Source organism: Anopheles bellator, chromosome 2 (genome assembly GCF_943735745.2).
Source record: "Anopheles bellator chromosome 2, idAnoBellAS_SP24_06.2, whole genome shotgun sequence".
NCBI lineage: Eukaryota > Metazoa > Arthropoda > Insecta > Diptera > Culicidae > Anopheles > Anopheles bellator.
In genome coordinates this window covers 10,703,320-10,723,205 of record NC_071286.1, presented here as the reverse complement: position 1 = coordinate 10,723,205, position 19,886 = coordinate 10,703,320, and the positions used below count along the sequence as shown (strand labels likewise).

Sequence of the window (19,886 nt, the reverse complement as noted above, 5' to 3'; positions counted from 1 at the left end):
CGTCTGGTTCGCTGTGAACCGAGGTCTTCGCCTTCTGCCGGTCCACCGTTCCGCTGGTGGGATAATCCAACCACCACCGGCCACGGTTACAATGTCAAGTTCAATGATGCGAGTCTGATCTGCAGCACTTCCATCCGTCTGCGCAGAATGGCTTGGCCATCGCGGCCACCTCGGGCCAAGTTCAAGGCGCTCGGCGAGGAGCAGCTCACGATCGCTGCGACTTCCCTTCACCCTTTCACCTAACCGGCCCCGATGGTTCGTTCGGTCGGCCGGCACTGTCGTCGGTTTCTTCGCCGGTCGGTTCACAACTCACAACTTTCGCTACGCACCGCTACAAGGGCATAACCGGTTTCGGACCGAGCGTCACTGAGATGGCTCGTGGCGGGGGATTTTTACGATTTTCGGGTTTGGCTTCCCGTCTTCCCGGGAAGGTAGTGACGCCCATCGAATGCGTCCAGTGGCCGCTTCCATGTGTCCGTTATAATAGTACCGGCGGCGTCGTCTGTGAGCCTGAATCGGAGGAATTCCCAATGTCAACCGGTCTTGGCGCACGGTCCCGTTGATGAGTAACACGTTCGAATATGTCGAATTCTGTTTTGGTTTTTTTGGTGGCCTACGTAAGAACAATGCGCTTCATTTCCTTGGTTGATCAAGATTACGGGGTTTTCCGAATAGTTACAGACGAACAGAGCGTGTCACCAGAGGGCGTTTGACACCTGTTTCGTTCGGATCTCTTCGGCAAAGTTCGACAACAACAAGAAAGCAACCGGTTTTCTTCGTTCGCTCGCTGCAACGACCGTTCCATCTGGTTTTATCACGGATTACAGGCAAGTCCTTCAGAATCACTGACCGACCTCTCCGTTTTTGTTCTGATTGACCATGTAACAAAACATTTTTTTTATTGACACCCGACATAGGACGCGACAAACGTGTGGTGTGGTGTGATTTATGGTTGCGTTTAGTTTGCGATGAATATCTTTTGCGTTGTTGTTAAACATTGATTGAAAACCAATAAAAAGATAATGAACTTAATGGTGTTCAAGCAACACTTAGTCCTTCCCGGCCGAGGCTCTATCAGCTGCAGTGCACTGCACTATGCTGCTGTGAGGCACGGGATTCCAAAGTGATTGGCTGACCACGCGAAACCTTGGTCCCAAAGCGTCAACGCAAACGCTAAATTAATAGTCCACCTGGCGTGCTGCCTCGCCGTTGCGACAGAGTTTCTGCAACTGTTTTGCATGTGACCGGGGCCTCTCTGAGTTTTCAAATCTCCACCAAATACGATCGTAAATAAAACACGCGGAGTGCATACGATTCCGAGTGGCCGCGTGGACGTAGAATGTTTGGAGCCTCGCGTAGACGAAGACAACTGGTCTGGGGTGTGCACAGCCACAAGTGCAACAATTTGTCCATGGCCAATCAAGGGCAAGGGTAGGTAAACGGAACGTGGGGCAACACCGACGGCTTTCGTTTCGATTGTCCAAGTGGTCCCTACGCTTCTGGCGTGACCCACAGGTTTGTCTGTCAGGTGGTGGAGGTGCCGGGAGCCCACGAATGCGCCTGCTTCAGTGACCTTTAGTGGAGATTGTGCGACACATGAACGTTATCCTTAAGCTCACCTTTAGAGCCGTTGGTACACTTTGCGTCACGGGAGTCTACCCATGTACCACAGCCACACGAAGGGCCTTCGCCCTGTTGGTGACTGTAATCAGCCAGCTATGACCTTTTCGTGATCGACGTCACGATCAGGAACATGGGGTTGGTCTGCTGGCCTAGCCTTCCAACCAGAGAATAAGGTGGATGTCGCGAAACTAATGGAAAGGAGATTGTTATGGTTTGTTACTGTTACTGCATCACACATTTTGGAAAATTAAAGTCTTTTTAAAACTACGAATGTATCAACTTTGTGAACGGCACTTAATCTAATGTAAAATCAATAAAAACAGGTGATCGGTACCACTGCACATTGCTGATGGTTCTCTGTGAATATGCGGTTTACATTATAAATTCCTAATCTCACGTACCACGGAATGTCGGCTAGACACCTCCATCGGTCCTCCATTCAAGCATTTCACGTATGCGCATAGTATTTGCAGTCGAAACAGGTGTCTCGGTCGTGGGTTGTCTAACCCGGATCAACGACTAATCGACGAGCTTTGACGGAGTTTAAATTGGCGTAATGCAACTTCACAGTTACTTTGCAGACCGCTGCACCTGGTAACGTGCTGATTTCATAATCACCGGCATGTGCACCTGGAGGCAACCGGTGTTCCCGTTCTGATCTTCTGGCCTGATCTTCTGGATGGGAATGAAATTAAATCAAAGCCAGGCATGAGTTACTAAGTCGGTGTCTACTGCGTGTCAGCTCGGTTGCAACGACCATCTGGACAAGCGCTCATCTGGCCAAGCCAGTCAGTTACGTACCTACCTTAGAAGCGATCATGATCAGTTACATCATACAAGTGCTTCGCCATTAGCGTCCGATAGATCGATCGAAATTGATTCTAATGAATATTTACCAACACGACCCCGTGCAAGAGCAATTGTGTGATTGGAAACACATACATGGCTACATTCAAATATTCGCGTATAGTAATTTGTTAAAGCCAAATCACTGTCTAGACAGGTTTGGTGAAAAAAATACGTAACTAAATATTCTGAATGTTTTATTGCCCCGTTTGTTACGAGTTGTGAGGTCCAAAATTTGGAAGAAGCTAGAAGCTGGAAGAATCGGAAGTGATCATAACTTAATTTGGTCCATCGATTTAGTGATCGTAGCCTAAACCGGATCGCTTCGAGTTGCCAACTGTTGCAAGGCACTGTCTTGCCTCACATTTGCTAACGAATTATTTACGTCAATTTCCGCTCGACGGCCGGCTGTAGGATACGTTGGCGTATCGTGTTGCGGATTAATCGGACACGGTGGTAAATTCGATTCATCATGGCACGTAGATAGATAAACGCGGCAAGTGCCTCAAAGAAGAATGTTAATCGATTAGCGGTGGGAGCGGCTATGCATAGATTTGACTGCTCCGTGATGGTCAGCTACAATGTCTGATGTTTTACACCGAACTAAGTTCCAAAAAATCGGTAAGTCATCCTGATCTTTGCGGCGCGATCTTCTCCACTGAATGTGACCGATGTTCCCGAAAGTCTTCGTATCGATAAAGTAATGGACGTTAATAACACGGTTCGCAAACAGTGAAAGCGAGATCGGACACGTGAAATAATAAGTTGTCTTAGAATTTTCGCCTTCACCACACTAATAGACCTTCCTGGCCTTGCCGGTGCCGGAGGTGGACGTAGCCACGGCGATGAAACAGCAGAAAGCAGAAAACTAGAATCCGATTCAAGTAAAAAAACCGGTTGATATTGAGCAAATTGTGTGAGGGAGGCTGTACCGCAGCTTGATGAGTACGTTTTCTGTGGTCGGACTACAAGTTGACAGGTGCTCAGTGTGGCCGCTAAAGTTGAGCCTTGAAGTGTCGGGGTAAAAAAACAAGTTTAGTCTTTTTTTTTCACTCTTACTCTCAGGTTCGTCTCGAATTCACTGAATTGGTCCGATTCTCTTTTTGCTTATGCCAAACATTCTACATCTCTCTCGCATCCCTTAGCTAATATCAAAAAAGTTTAATAACCGGAACGTTACCCATTCCGGTTGATCATTGCGCCCCGAAGGCGAAGTATTCCAAACGCGGCAAATGTAACCGTCAACCGGCAGCTAAATTTGTGCCAAAACTTGTGGTTCTTCCGGTGGCAAAATTTTTGTACGTTTGCCTTTGCCGCCTTCGGCCGTTGGTAGAAAGACCGCACGAAGGACACCCATAATCGCTGACATTGGGTGACATTACGCGTTTCCACTCCATCAATGCCATAGTTTGTGCCGTTAAAAACTTTTGGGCCTGAAAATCGGTGTCAATTTGGCGTTGACGGCGCTCATCACTCTTAAGATGGTACGTACGCACCCTCAACAACGCATTGTTTCGATTTTAAAATCTGCCACGGTGATAGGGCACGCTTTCCCGGCCTGATCCGATGCGGCATCGCGATGAAGGGCAGCATAGCAATCGAATTACTTCTCACTCCAGCATCCAAATTAGATAAATCGCCAGCGAGGGTAATGATTCGTAGGGAAGGTCGTGCAAGAAATTATGGAAATAGGCCTCCCTAACTCAAGTCGATTCGAGATAAACGATCCAATCGGGCGCGATTCGAATACTGCCACGATGGGGTTTGCTGCACGAATGAGCTCAAGGAGCGTTAATATGACGGGTAAATGGTGGCCCTTCCTTAACGCCCTACGAACACCGGAGGGCAAAATTAAATAATAAACAAGGGTAAACTTTGGATCGGCACGCGGAAGTGCGGACCGTCAATGACGGAACTGCGTTTTCGCTACTCTTTCTTTCGGTTCCGTTATGCAGGTTCTTCGGCCGTACTGAAGAATGAGTAATCAGTTTCAGTTTTCGGTTATGCTAGCCGGATTCAGCCAGTAAGGTGGAAGGTTGAGGCGTGTGAATGCTGCATATCGGAGCGGATCGGTGCTTGGATCGACGGCGATCGGTCCTTCGCTGACGTCATGGTTGAAGTGGTTAAGCCATTAATTAATTTGGCGGTGAATTCTGCCTAATGTCGTGGAAACTGTGAAGCGTGTTGTGTGGCATACGAAAAGAGGTATTTACAGAACGCGAATCACTGTATGTTTATTTGGTGGTATATTTTTATACACATTGCCCTTTGATTGGCTTGGCCCCTTCTTTCATGTTATATGTTGTTATATGTTACGGCTTTAAATATTTTCGATTATCATTTTAGCAGAACTATATAATTACATTTTATATAAAATGTTGCTTTTCATTCAAAATAAATTTAATATGAATCCTGATTTTATGGTGTCCATGCCAGTGTTTCTAAAGGTGTAAAATGTAGTATCTAGCCACAGAATGTACAGCAAAAGCCATGGCTCCGTTGTTAATATCTTTCAAATGATTGAAACAGTTTCTTTTTTGTCGCTTCAAACGTTCATCCTGTGCGCATGTCTCCTTTCGCTGTCAAACGATGGTGCTTGGTGTAGTCCCGAAGCTCGAGTGCAGTATGGGTGCGCATATCCTTCACCATGGCAATGGCAACGGGGCACCACCGTCGAAAGGATCATCCCGCCATCGGAGGTGCTCTGCGTGCGACGCAAATTGTGTTAGTAGTCGTTGTAGTGTAGTCGGTTGAAGCGTTGAGTGTCAGCGTTCCTCGCACACGGCGAGTACTTTGGTCGTAGTAGTGACTTCGTAGTCAGGGTGCTCTAGCGAAGAGTCCTGTGCCCAAGAGTCGCTGACAGTTTATGAAGGACTGCAAAACAGAGTCTTCACCCAGTATCAAAGCATCGCGCGCTCGGCAGGGAACTGTGTGAACGGTGTGCATTTTCCAACACAACTCGCGTACGCGTTGGGCCTGACGACTTTTTCATGTCGAAAATCAAACAGTGTGCCAAAATGTGAACTTTTGTGAAATCAACGACGAACGAACGGTTGCTGTGTGGCGTAAAAAGTCTTCTCAGTGCCCTGAAGTAAATATTGTTCTTACTTCCTTCTTTGCATGGGTTAATGTGTGTGTACCGAAATACGCTAAGGACACCACTAATGGGGGCCGTTTCTAACGCGCACCTGCACCGCAGTTGTGGTAAACCACGGCAAAAGAAAAAAAAAACACCAAATAGAAACCATCTTCGGTGAACAATATGCCGCAGATAGAGTTCGAGTTCGGCATCCCGCAGCATGCTGGGCTGTGAGACAGGAGAGAACAAAAAAAGGAAACCCCAGCCACATCGATGATTGCTTACCGCATTTTCAAGGATATTGCGACTGCACCGTAGAACGTTTGACGGTCAACTTCGGAGTACGGCTCCGGGTTTGGCTGTGCGGTGCCGGAGTCTGCCATTCTGATCGAGCTGCTAGATCCTAGAGCCTGTGCCGTTTTGCTTCCCGCCTTCACGGGGAAAACGGCTCCCAAAATATGTCCTTGAGTGTCGAAAACAGGAACGGTGTGACGGTTCGTCGGTGTGGAAGTCTTAACCGTAGAACGTACGCCGCAAACCACAGCAACAATGCACCATAGGGTTGACTAAAGAAGTGTCACTTTATTGTTATTTTATAGTAAAACATAAATAAGATATGCTTTCTGTTTCTGCAGTTGAAACACCGCAAAGCTTCGTGTCCAAATAAGCACCCGAAACCGTGTGCCACACGTTTGTGTTGTGACGAAGAAGTGGCCATCGGATGGGATGCTTAAGTGATTAAACATTCATCGAGGGTACCCTGGGCGATACCTGAGCGAAAAGTGTCCTTCACCGTTCCTCGGAGTGCCACACAGCGGGTAAGCAGCAGCAGCGGCAGCAGGGTCGGTGATTTGTTTCGAAATCCTTTGGCCACGTGAATCATTCACGTGGTGGCTGGTGGCATTAAGTCAACCACACGCGCGCCGCCAACACCAGAACCAACCACCTCAATTTCAGCCCAGCAATTTGTGGATTTAAAGCACATGCTCTCTCGGTGCACTCGGTGAGCTCGCGTTGTGGGTCGTATGGCACAAAGTTTTGCCGATCCTCCCGGTCGGGGGATAGATAATTCATACCGTCCGTTGGCTTGGCCGGAGCACTTTATTTCTTGTGCGAAAGCTGGGAAAGGGTGCAAAATTGAAACTAATGATGCTGCTCAGAGTCTAGCGAGCCAATCTGGTTTGCAGTACGGGGTACGGTTGTTCGTTTCATTCTGCCATTTTGCTCTGCTACAGTTCGTCGTTTCGTCCGATGTGGGCAGCGATGAATAATTTTTAACCAATGAACTGTGTACCATTACTTTTGATTGTTGTGTTTACTGTGCACAAATTGGAAGGACACCGTACGTTCCAGGAAGCTATCAGTTGCACGGATGGCAGACGCCCGGCGATGCCTTTTTTGAAATACACGGGTGCTGTAATTTTTTATGTTATACTCTTGCAAAGTACGTTTGAATAAGTTTTTTGACCCCCCCCGATCTCGTAGAAGAAGAGTAAATTATTCTTCTTCCCGTGAAACGAGCGTCTATTGTGGGTTCCACGAATAAATTAATGAATGCCCGCTTTGTGCAGCGAGTTTTCGGCGTGGCTTTTAGCAAGGGTTGACTTTAATTAAAATGCAAATTAAGATCTTATGAAAATATGAATCTCTCAAGCAACCGAGTGAACTGCTGTTGATATTTTTGCTAAATGGCAATAACTTATTTATTAGGTGGGTAGCTGTTTCAAAACATATGTGTCTCGTTTCGAATTGCGTTGTGTTTTTGCTTTCCAAAAGGTTAGCAGAATGTTAACTAATTCATGGAAACAGCTTTTAAGTCGAAACTTGGGTAAATCTTTCAAGGAAATCATCATGTTCCCAGAATAATAACATTCGTCGAATGTACATAAATCAGTGTTTGGTTCCTGACGGTTGCCCAAATTCATCTCCGTTGCTTGCCTAAGGACGACGCAACCAAGTTCAACACAGTTCGTGCCGTCGTTTTATCGTTTTCCACAACCGAAACAAGCTCATTTGCCTGGAAAAGTTTACACAATCCACGCGCGAACGCATTAGAAGATGGTGGAAAGATTTTCTAATTTGATTACTTTCGTTTTACGGTACCGATTAGATTGTTGTTAGTGTTACGGTTCGCCGTGCTGCGGGAAGCCGGATTGGTTCCGAGATTTCGAGGGCCTAGGCACAGCTATACCCGCTTAAGAACGGTGTCAAACGGACCCAATGATAATGCTGCCTCGTCACTGGCGTCATGGCGTTTGCTGTTCCGGAGGGGCGTCGGATACGATGGAAATATCACTTTCACTACCGGTGCCCCACCGCGTTAGTCAGTGTTCCGGCGCTCATAATCGCAGCAAATACGCAGCAATTTCACGAACGCCGTAGAAGAAATCGTGCGGTGGAAAGTTCCACCCTCGATCCGGGAAAATCGTTCTCGGTTCGTTCACGAAACGAGAGCAGGCAAATGTAACGAATCTTAATTTTTTCGAGGAAACACTTTCTTTTTCATGGCATGGGCTGTTGGAACCACGGGTGGCAATGTGCGGGGAAGGACTCCGTTTCGCGTTGATATTGATTCGATTTACTAAAAAAATGGTTGGTTAAATCGTTGGTAAGTGGTTAAATTGTCTAATACCATTAATCCGGGTTTTCTTTTGCTAAAATGTCCGCATTGATAATCTAGGCTAGGCTCTTGGCTTTGAAGGCCGCTTGCCTTCGTGTCCTTGTAGACGATTTCAAGAAGCCCACTGAGATTGAGATTGGAGATGCGTTCCACTGATCCCCGGGGCAACATTATTCATTACAGTACGGCACATTCGCTGGGAAAGAAGTCAGAAGTGCATGGAAACCGACAACACTCATACATGCGACTCCGGTGCCCGTAGAGCCAAAACGTAGGCCGCCGGGATCCGTTGATCGTGGCGACGGCCGGCGCCAATGTTTCACACGACTGCCAATTTGACATGTTGTGGAAAAATGGGCCACCCTCTCACGGTCACTAATCAGCAGGGCAACCGTGGGGACCGCGGCGGAACGGGCAGCGGAAAGCAGAATCCATTCACCTTCCCAACGGTGAAGGTTTAATGGAAGCCGCTTCACGCTTCGCTTTCCACCACGAGCCGCGCATTTTCGGTCTTCGGAATTTAACGCGAATGGCAAAGTAACGACTGCCGCTGCGCTGTGTATAACTCTCGTCGGCCATCGAGTCACCGAAACTGGTAGTATCGAAGACGAAAACAACGACGACGTAGTCTGTTCCTTACCCTTACGGTGCTTTCGAGGCGCAATTTGCCTCTCTCAGAGGGGCGCAAGCTCCGCCTGGGCAGAGTGTGATACGAAACCCGCCGAAATGCCATTCAGCATCATGCGAATCCCATTAGAGGGATCATTTCACGATTTCACCGCATTCTTGTGTGCGTGTGTGGGCGTACCGATTACGAACCCAACCGGGGTATACTCGTGTGCTAGATAAGCAATCCTTCAGCGAAACGCACCGGGCGGCTCCATCAAGCTCCAGCAAGGCACCATGCGCCTCCATCGCACTGATAGCGGGCTGAAGCAAAGTAGCAAAAAAAAAATCGAAAATCTCGCCATTTCTCTGCACTGAGCCACTCGTGACGGGTTGTCGAACTGCCGTTCCGTCGTAAGGTCGTTAATTCCGAAAGGCTGCAGAACCGAAAGGGGCATAAAGCAGTGGCACGTTTCCGGTATGCTAAGCGGAACACGAAAACAAGTCCACCGACTTATCCCATAAGACGCCAGAGGAATGCGTGCACCTCCACCAGCACGGCCTTTGGTTCCGGCGTGGAGCAATTTAAATATGCAAATAAATTACGTCCACGCAGGAAGCTGTCATCGGTATACACGCATCCGTGCTCAGGATGGTTGTGATTTGTGTCTGGGGCTGTCATGAAAGCGACGCGCGATTAGGCGTGCTGGCCAACGTTCAAATGCTGCAGTCACGTTGACGGAAGGATTCACTCGCTGTACGAACTTCCTACACGGCACACCGGAACAGAAGCCAATCATATTTTAGCCCGCCCGAACACCTAAAAGTCCGTCCACTGGGTGGTGGTGATAAATTTCAGCAAATCACCCAGAGTGGAGCGCACGAGGGTTTCACTTGTGTTTGGTCTGCCTGTGACCGTAGGCGAACCTCACCAACGCGCACCGGTCCATTTCTGTTTTTTGTTTGCCACGATTCGCGCCATTTGATGCGTCCCAAACAAAAAGAAAGCGCCTCCCGGAGCTGATGGATGGGCTAGTTGAAAAGTTCACGAAGCGTGAAAGATTTGTTTTTGGGATGCCCGCGAACCGGATGCCACTCGGCCCACGCAACTGGCCCCCGAGTAGATCGTAAAGAACAACACACGGGCTGGCCAGTCGACTGATGCTCCCGCCAGCGTGGGAAGTGATTGGAAAACTTTCGACACCCGGTCTTGATGTCCGATCACGGTCGGATGGCAGTTTTAGAAACCGGCCCCCCATTTGGCCGGATGTTCACAAGGCACAGGAATGACACAGATAGGACACCGGCCAAAACTCGTACGCGGCCACAGCTGCGCGGCATTTGCATTAGTAAGCGGCGGCAGGAATTATGCGCATGTTGCAGCGACCGGTGCTTCCAGGAACCAGCCCAGAAGCTTGACTGCACCCCGTAGTTGGGCGAATTAAGCGGCCAAACCAGAACAAAAACGCTTGGACCGCGCTCGGGTTGGTAGCGCTCCAGTCACCGACGTCAGACCGCTCAACGGGCAGGACTTCCGGGAAGAAACTTTCTCTTGGGAATAGCAGCTGTACCGCCCCTGCCGGCGTGTTCAATGCACAATGGTTGCGGCCATAGCGCCACTCTTCAGGATCTGTGAACAGTAAACAGTACGTAGGTGCCGCTTGCATAGAACTGGCTTCTCCGGTATTGATAATTGAATGACACTGGCAGGAATTGATAATTGAATTCAGCCTTCTCGGCGGCACCCGTACGGTCGTTGAGTGGCCGTCTTTTAGCCTGTCATTACAGTTGACACTCGGCGAGACGTGCAGGATTTTCGCCTTTACAAACGTTAATGAATTCTCGACATTCCCGCGGCTGGGCCAGCTGCTCAGAGGTTTTTGTGCCAGAGTGGCTCTAATTAAGAAACACCTCGGTCGATGATTGAATTATGTGCGGTGCGCGCCGATGCACTTTCGTGGCGGTACAATGTAGGACCGAATGCCGTGTAAGAGTCCCGTGCCGTGCAGCATCGAAATACCGTTTGGAAAATAATGGCATTTGGTCTATTTCTGGGAACAGCGATAACTCAATCACGGGCGCACACAGAGTGGCTTGGTTCATGGTATTTATTGTATGATTTGAGCAGTAAACGGCAATAATAGGATTACTGGAAATAATCTTGATAATATTGCCCGAAAGGCTTACAGAATCAATAGAAGCGAATCGTTTGAAGCACTCACGTAGTACAACAAAGGAATAACCTTTCCCCAAAGTCGATATTCATGCGTACTGCCTTGCGTGATATGCTCTGCTTGTGGATTTAGTTGTAATATTTTTCAAATATCACCTTCACAAAATTGTACTTTTCAATTGAATTGACTTTAAATGGTAGAATGGAACAATTGAATGTAATATACTACGCGTAGTATATCTTTAATGCTTTTTATCGCTACCATAAAATTATGATAAAAAATGGTTTTTATTTACATATACATATAAAAAATGGTTTTAGAGAATATGATGGAAAATATAATCAGCTGGAACGCAGTAGGCTACGCCGTTCAACAATGGTCTGTCTACGCTTCCGCAATGCCAAGCAATGCCAGTGAAGCATTGCAGTAGGCCAGTCATGAATAACATCCGGTTAACTGATTTTTTCGTTATTGGAATATTTTACAGATAAATTATATTATGTTCTATAACGTGCTTGTTCGCCCTTGCGAGGATGCTTTGGCAAATTGCAACTCTATCTTTGTTTTGAATTATGATGAAATAAATAAAGAATGCTACATTTCGTTTCTATTTCCAGTAGCTCCGAAAGCTTCATACCCGACAGCATCAGATGGATGTGACAAAACTGGGATCGATGGAAATATGACCGTTTGAAGAGCAATTGTTCTCGCAGTAAGAGATTTCGAAACTCTTTAGCCGGGCCTAGGCAGTTTGCTGCAGCCATGGGTAGTTTACCAAACTTGAGCGATCTCTCGTCGGAAAAGCTGGAACGGAGGCTTGAGGAACGCGAACGGATGCTGGCGCGCGAACGTATCATCGAGCGTGACTTTGGTCGCGAGAAGGACTCCGTGCGAACGCTGGAGCGGCCCGTGTTCATCCATAAGCAGCAGGTAATAAGCATGGGCATGTAGGCATTCTGTGTCTTCGGGGGTATTGATCGACTCCGCCATCTCCAACGCAGATTGCGGCTGCGAAGAGCTTCTTCCAGCAGAAATGTCCTCCCGGGGCGCGCAAGGTGATGCGAACCCGCAGCTCCGGCCAAGCTCATCACATATGGGACGACCCCATCATAGACGTAAGTCGCCTTGATTTGAGAAAGCTATTACCGAGAAGCGCAAATTTTTCCCATTAACCTGTTCCGCAGCAATATCTCACCAACTACTCGCCGGCGTCGAACCGCAGCCACCGTATCTCGGTGGGACCGACCGTTGCGACCGCGTTCCCGTTCCAGTCGTCGTCCCTCGGTAATCGACGCCGGGACTCGGTCAACAGTTCGATCGGCGCAACGTCCGTGCGCAAGTTGCTGACGGTGCAGAACCGCAGCTACGGTTGCCGGCACAAGGTTCCGACGCACGTCCGGTCGAAGGTGACCAAGAGCTTCGTCCTGGTGGCCATGGCACACGGTTTCATGTGCGCCGCGCTGGTGCCCCTGGTAGTTCTCCAGGGCTCAAACTCGACCTGGTTCCAGCAGGAATCGTGGCTTGCCGCTGGCCCTGACGTAGGGTCCGGATTGCTGAGTCTGTGCTTCGCGGTGACCGCCGCGATGAGTTTGGCCACCACGCGGCTAGTGCAACGTTTTGGCTATTCCATCGTCCTGGCGGCCAGCTACGGTGGACTGTGCCTTTTCTTGGCCGCCCATCTGTACCCCGTGATTCTGTCGCTTGTGCCCGGTTATCTGCTGCTCGGGGTTCTACTCGGTCCGACCGTCATCTGCAAGCAGTCGCTGCTGGTTTCGATGGCGGGAAAGCTGAGCTGCTCCCAGCCCGAGTGTGGTGGAGCCAGTACGGCCGGTGTCGGGGCGGATAGCTACGACGACCATCGGTTACTGTGCAGCCGGGACGAGCAAGTACGGCGCCTTGGTCGCTGGTTTCGGGCGGCCGGTGACTTTGGCATCATCGTCGGCACGATTGTGGCCGCATTCGTGCTCACGTGTGCGGCAGGCTCGAACCGCATCGGGTGTTACTACGTTTCGAGACTCGCACAATCGGCGGAAGTTAACGGGCCACTGGCGATGGGAGGAACTGCGAATGGAACCATATCACCGAACACCTCACATTCGCAGGGAGAACTAGCTCTCGGTCCGAACTTGCCACCGGAGCGCGACATACTCATGTCACTGCCGGACGATACGGACCCATCGCCACCGCCACCGCCACCGCCGGCGCCCGAAGTGCTGGAGGTTGTGTCCGCGAAGCCAACCAAAGCCTCTCCGCCGAAGATCGGCACTCCTTCAATGCCAACGTTGCGGGAAACGATGTACTATCTGTACAACATTCGACTGCCCGAGCCGGCCCCGGCAGAAGGAGAGGGGTCCGCCGCGTCCGTTAGCCCATCGCCCGGTGGAGCCGATAGTGACCTGGACTCGAGGGGACTGTACCTGGATCGCTTCCCGTACAGCACGTTCCAGACGAACGACAACGGAGAGCGGATCTGTGGCTCGCAGCTGTGCCCGGTGTGGGACAGGAACATACCGGTGAACAGTTCGGTGATCGGGAATGACGCCAAATCGCGGGGCTACACGGGCGCCACTCCGCTGGTGTGCGTGTATCTGGTGTTTGGGGTGCTGGCTTTCACGGTGACCGCGTTCACGATGGACATTGAGTTCAACGTAAAGTTTGACTCGATCCGCCGGATGTCCGACACGCTGCTGTTTGCCGGACCCCTGGCATACTTTGTCGGAACGGAACAGGCGTACATGATGGCGGACTTTATGAAGGTAACGGTTTTCTGGCAATTTTCAACTAAAATCGGTTTATTTTAAATGCGCTCCCCGAATGGTGCGGTTTTTCGCTGTTTTAGGCATTCGTCGCGTGCGAACTGGGCCCGAATAGTGTCGCCGGGGTGATGATCGGAATGGGTGTGATGCAGCTGATAGCGGCCTGTACTCTGAGCATGCTTCTCCGGCACACCAAACGTGTCATAGTGATAGGTAAGGGTCCGGCAATCCGACTGCGGTCCGGTTTGAAGATCGGCTCACAATTTGCTCTTTTTCTGCAGTGGCCGGTTTTATGTTTCACGCCTGCCTGCTGTTGGTGTTGCTGCGCTGGAAACCGTCGCGGGACGACAGTGCCGTCCTGTACGTCATTCCTGCTGCCTGGGGTGTCTGCAATGCCGTCTGGGAGACGCTCCTGTTCGCGCTGGCCACGTCGACGCACCCGAACAAGTTCGCCGAGGCTACGAGCCCGCTACAAGCATTAAGGTTTCTCGGGCTGGCCATTACGTTCGCTGGACACGGGCTGCTCTGTGAGGCGCCGAAAATCATCATCCTCGCCATCCTGCTGGTGATTGCCGTCGTGCCGTACACGATGTTGGAGCTGAAGCTGGAAAACCAGCGGAAGGCGATCAAGCTCAGCTTGTGACGGCTGTGTGCGCACGATTACTAATGTTTGGTGAAGCAGAAACACTACTGAAGCCTCACTGCGCCGGGGCCAAGTGTAGTGTTTAACGATCGATCGCATCTCCGAACATCGGGCAATGGGTAATTGTTGCGATCGAAATCATCTTTACACCGATTGTATTGCCAAACTGGGCGGCTCCACCGATCGCGGAACCGCATTGAAGGACATCTCAAGTTAACAGAAATGCTAAATACTCATCAACAACACCGGGCATCTTTATTGCCTTCTTCCGTAGCGCAGTATGTAGCCTGTTTGCATTGAGCGAAAACATGGGCTTTATTGAGGAGTTAGCGAATCCTTGTGACAAGAGACGGCGGTTTTAAAAATGATTAAAGATTATCTTCTTATATCGCCCTCTTCCGTGACTACCTAAGACTATGACTACTCAACTAGACTAGCAAAGTTTTGACCCTTAAGATATCTTCCTGTTCGAATACTATTGTACAATCAACACGCTACGTTCCGTAGTTCCGTGTTCGACGGCTCCAGGTTAGTGGTTTCCTCCTACATAACTGCTACTTCAGTTTCGCCTGCGATCTACCGATCGCCACTAGGTCTCCATTGCGTAACATGACGTCGGACTATACTATCCAGCTACGCTAGGAAACATTGGTCACTTGCGATTAATTGGAACTTTAATAGTTGGAACCGCACGTTTTCGGTAGAAAAGTGAGAAAAAGTTTAGTAAAATACTGTGAAAATTTGTTACAAAAAGGCTGCGCCATATTTGTATTGGAAACTGTCAAAACGTATCAAAGCTTACAGAGAGGGCGAAGCAAGGCTTAGCTTTAGAATGGTGTTGCCTCCGCGAAAAGCCAACGGAACATCGTGAGCCATTTATTGAAAGCCACCGTAAATGAAGGTTAACCTAGAGCAGCAAGTAGAAACTTAGCACGTAAACCAATAGAAAACACTGCTAAAACGGAGACGGAAATGCGAACTTTTTTACAGTATCGCTACAGTGCACTTACTATAGAGGCTAAGTAGTGAAAAGTGCTAGTGCGCCACCGCTTCTTCCACGCGCCGCGGCTACACGATGGAGTGTGTGCCCGCCATCTGCTCACGCCGTAGCAGTCAAACGACTCAGCAAAAGCATCCTTGAAATTAGAACATTCCTCTGACTTACCGAGTGCCAACGATGCTGTGTATGTGTGTGTGTGTGTACGTCCGTGTTGTATGTCGTAGAATGGTTAAACCTAAATATCGGTGGATGGTTAAAACCTTACATCGGTGAAAGTATGAAGCACAGTTTATACCGCCCCGAATATAGTGGCGTGAAAGGAGTGCCAAAGTAGTGAAACAGAAAGCGATCAGATCGTTGGCCAATTCAAAATCTACCTTCGTTCGGAGATATCAAAGAGAGGATTAACACGAATATTCCTAGGAGCCTCAGAGCTTGGTGTTCTTCGTAGGATGATAGATCGATTTTGGCATTTGTAGTCACTCTTTGTAATGCAGAACCAGCGGCCAACGTTACAAAACCATTCAACACTTTAAATCGAATCAATGTAAAAGCCAAAGGTATACATACTGATATACATATTATGAGAATAACACGAAAAGATACTATACACTATTACCAGAAGGAGCCATTTGTATTTATTTCGCCCATGCCGGCGTAGAGTTAAAGCTACGGTGCGGTTTCAAGAGGTTCTTGCTTCACCTGTGTGGCGCTGCGCTGGCAGCTCTTCTTATGCTTTAGCACATCGATCGCTCTCAGCATCAACCGACGGCCACAGCTGGCACAATCGTATCGCTTGAGGTTCTGTCTCTCGGGCGCACCGCCTTCGTACGGGCCGTCCTCTTCCTGTTTGACTTCCGTTGGTTTGCAGACTTCTGCGTGTTGTAGTTTCTGCAAACCGGTCAAACGATAGGTCCCTTTGCAGTTGCTACACTCCCAATCTTGCTCTAAAATTTCACTGTACATCTGCAAACTCCAGTCGGTTTCAACAATACTGTAAACGATAAGGATGAAAAGCAAATGAAACAACAGCACGCCCTACGTGAGCGAGGAAACTCACCATCCGTAGGTAATGTGTTCCGATAGATACACGCCGCCTTTCTGGTTATTGTGAATCGGATGAAAGTCTTCCGCGAACGGATTCGGTGACGGTAGCTCTTCCTTCGGCTCGTCTTCCTCCACATGGGGGCCTTTGTAGATCGCTTTAAGATCGGCCGGTAGCAACTTTTTGATCGTGTAGCACACCTCTATGTTCATGAACTGTGCCAGGCTGGACCAAAGCTCTCGGTTCATTTGCTCGATCGATATCTTGCGCTCGGGCCCGCTTAGCTCTCCGTCCGCCGTTATGGTGAGTGCTGTTGAGGAGAGTTGAAAATAGTTCAAACACGCGTTGAACAGGAATTTGTTAACCTTTTACCTTTTAGCTTTTCCACCAGCAACTGGTTCCAGAGGCGTCTCAGCTTGGTTGCTTTCCAAAGTAGTGCTTGGCCACTCTCGGGGGTCAGAAAGTCTAAGCAGAGCCACGCATCGCAAACGATCCGCGAGAAAGTAGCATTCGTTTCGATGGTATGCGCAAACAGCAGCAATGTTTGGGCAGCCGGCATTCGTAGGGTGTTGGTAAGATAGGACTTGTTCGTCTCAAGCAAGGTCAGATAGCACACGATCTGGTGGTGTGAACTGAGCGGTTGGCGTGACTTGTACAGAACCGGCTTCTCCTCGATTTCGGCCTCCGTCAGCTGGAGGACCTGTGCGTTGTTGCCAAAGAAGCTCATAGGATGCAGCGATACGTATGGTTTCGAACGGGTGTGAAAAAATTGTTCCGACAAACTCTGAAAACAAAAAAGACGTTATCATCGTTCATCGGTACTACACCGGTTAACGCACCTTGCAGTAGTTGAACTCATCCGCTATGGCCACCTGAGGGTAGAGACCACTGACCAGGATCAGCTTCAGTGTCATCAGATCGCGATAGCTGCACGCTGTCGCGCCCGACACGAGGTTCTGCAGTTTGGATGCATCGTGACTCAAACGGAACTCTACATCCCGTATGTCAACCCGGCCGTCTGCTTCGCCGTCATCTTCCGCTCCCATCGACCAGGGGTCTTGAGATTTGAGAAGTTTCCGCTTTCTCGGTGCCTCCATTCGGTGTGCTTTTCGTAACTCCTTCAGCTGCCGCAGCTCGCCATTGCGAATGGCTCGTTCCGCGCTCGAAAGGTTCTCGTTGCTCTGCACCTCCATCAGACCGCAGTCCTGCAGAAGGTCTTGGAACTGGTTGCGCAGCTTCGTAATTTCGTAGAACCTCTGCTCTTCCAGTCCACGCCGGCGACACCAGGTTTTTGAACTCTCACCCCGCCGATCATCGTCATCCTGGCGGCCGTACTCCGATCGGTTTTGCTTCAACTCCAGCCACTCCTTGTACGCGTTCAGTAGCGTTATTGGGTCACCGTGATCAGACTCAAGGGACTTGCGTGCTCGCTGGAAATTAAACAATATGATACGATAACGGTTACGATTGGCAGATCAGTTCTCTCTTTCTCGCAACTAACCTCACATTCCGAATCACGATAGGCGCGATTGGTGAACGGAGATTGTACACTCAGGGCAGCGGCCAGCGTGAGGACCGGTTGTAGCTGTTGAAACACGCATCCCATCAGAAGCATCTTCCCGATGCTGATATCGACCGGAATCTTTGCCAGCGCTTTTCCGAGCGGAGTCAGCTTTTCGTCCTCCGTCAGGGCTTCTGCCTCTTTTAGCCCGACGATAGCATTTTCTACGTTGTCCATCGGTGGGGGCTCGATGAACGGGAACAGCCGAGCATTCGGCAGCCCCATCGAGATCATCTGCAGGAGTAGCGATTCTAGCGGCACCTTTAGAATCTCCGCCGTGCTGTAGGCCTCGAAATCGCAGAATTGTTTCTCGGCGTAAAGACGAAAGCAAACTCCGGGCCCCGTTCGTCCGGCACGGCCTTTCCGTTGTTCGGCAGATGCCCGCGAGATCCAGAACTCTTTCAACCGTTGCATCTTTGTGGTGGGATCGTAACTCATCTCCTTCACCTTCCCACTGTCCACCACGAACCGTATGCCGTCGATCGTGACCGATGTTTCGGCAATGTTTGTCGACACGATGCATTTCCGCATACCGTCCGGTGCGTAATCGAACACTTTGTCCTGTTCCGCGATCGACATTGTACTGTGGAGCGGTAGAATGATCCAGTTCTGTTGCTTCTCGCTGTACTCCTTCGCTGCGTCCACGATGGAAGTGATCTCATTGAGCCCACTGAGGAAGATCAGTAGATCGCCCTTCTCCGACGGTGGGTACTTTTGATCGATTAGCTGGAGAATCTGTATGTACGGTTCCGGGTTAAGGCGATCGGTTTTGCTACGCTGGTTCCGACCACCCGCCGATCCTCCCGCTACCGGTGTGTCCTGCAGTTGAGGCATGTAGTGTAGTTTGATCGGGAACAGCCTTCCGGGCACCTCGATGACGCGTGCCTCTTCCGCAGAGAAGTAATCGGCAAATAGTTTGATGTTGATCGTGGCTGACATTAGCACCAGCTTCAACTCGGGCCGTGCTCGGATGAGACACTTGGCTATGCCGAGCAGAAAATCCCCGTGCAGGTGGCGCTCGTGCACTTCGTCAAGTATGATGACCGAGTACTGCTCCAGACTGTCTTCGGTGGCGAGCTGTCGCAGCAAAAGTCCCTCTGTGATGAACACAATTTTGGTGTGCATGTTTTTGCTTCGCTCGAAACGTATCTGATACCCCACCTCGGTCCGGTACTCGGCCAGCAGCTCGTGGGCCACACGTTTCGATAGCGAGATGCAAGCGATCCGCCGCGGTTGTGTACAAGCAATCCGTGCATAACCGGCCCGGTACAGGTACTGGGGGACCTGGGTCGATTTACCGCAACCCGTATCACCCGCTAGCACCACCACGCGCTCGTTCCGGATTGCTTCAACGATTTCTTCCCGATGCTTGGCCACCGGAAGATTGGCCTGAGCCTGGCGCAGTTTGCGTAGTTTGGTAAATTTTTCGCGCTGACGAAAGTCCAGATAGTGTTCGATGATCTGTACCCACTGGAGCAGCTTGGTGCGTGTCACTGTGCTAGCACCCAGGCGACACTGTAGTTCCTCGACGGGAACTCTTAACCGAACGGAGCATCCGAGGGCTTTACTGTATTCGGCCGGAATTTGTCCGGCGCATGGTTGTTTTATTCGTGCGGGATCAGGCAGGATCGGTTGGCCAGTGCGTTTTAGTAGCGCTTCGTACTTGTTCACAAACAGCCAAAAATCGTTCACATTGTCCACGAGCTGATCGCGTGCAGAGTAACCTCGCAGCACGCGGTTCAACTCGGAGCGGTGATTAAGGAAGGAAAAGTTAACCAAATTCGTCGGTCCATCCGCTTGTTGCTGATCGTTCGATCTGCTGGAGGACGGTGGAGGGCTTCGTGATCGGGAAACACGACTTCGGTGAGCACTCTCCCGGTACGAGCGATCGTCCGATCGATGGCTCATAGTGTGGCTGGATTAAGAAATAGAA

The 19,886-nt window shown here is 49.9% G+C and overlaps 2 protein-coding genes across 2 annotated transcripts; one reads left to right on the top strand and one right to left on the bottom strand.

The window, feature by feature from the left end:
• Nucleotides 1-11,710: 11,710 nt before the first annotated feature.
• Nucleotides 11,711-14,347, top strand: LOC131210906 (uncharacterized). The gene is made up of 5 exons (XM_058204223.1): nt 11,711-11,878; nt 11,950-12,063; nt 12,133-13,704; nt 13,788-13,917; nt 13,986-14,347. The coding sequence occupies exons 1-5, from the start codon at nt 11,711-11,713 to the stop codon at nt 14,345-14,347; spliced, it is 2,346 nt and encodes a 781-aa protein (XP_058060206.1).
• A 1,669-nt stretch (nt 14,348-16,016) lies between these two features.
• Nucleotides 16,017-19,861, bottom strand: LOC131212580 (probable ATP-dependent RNA helicase DHX34). The gene is made up of 5 exons (XM_058206496.1): nt 17,894-19,861; nt 17,232-17,822; nt 16,765-17,176; nt 16,408-16,702; nt 16,017-16,341 (listed from the first exon to the last, which is right to left on the bottom strand). Exons 1-5 carry the CDS (start codon nt 19,859-19,861, stop codon nt 16,017-16,019), a joined length of 3,591 nt encoding a protein of 1,196 aa, XP_058062479.1.
• Between the last annotated feature and the right edge of the window lie 25 nt (nt 19,862-19,886).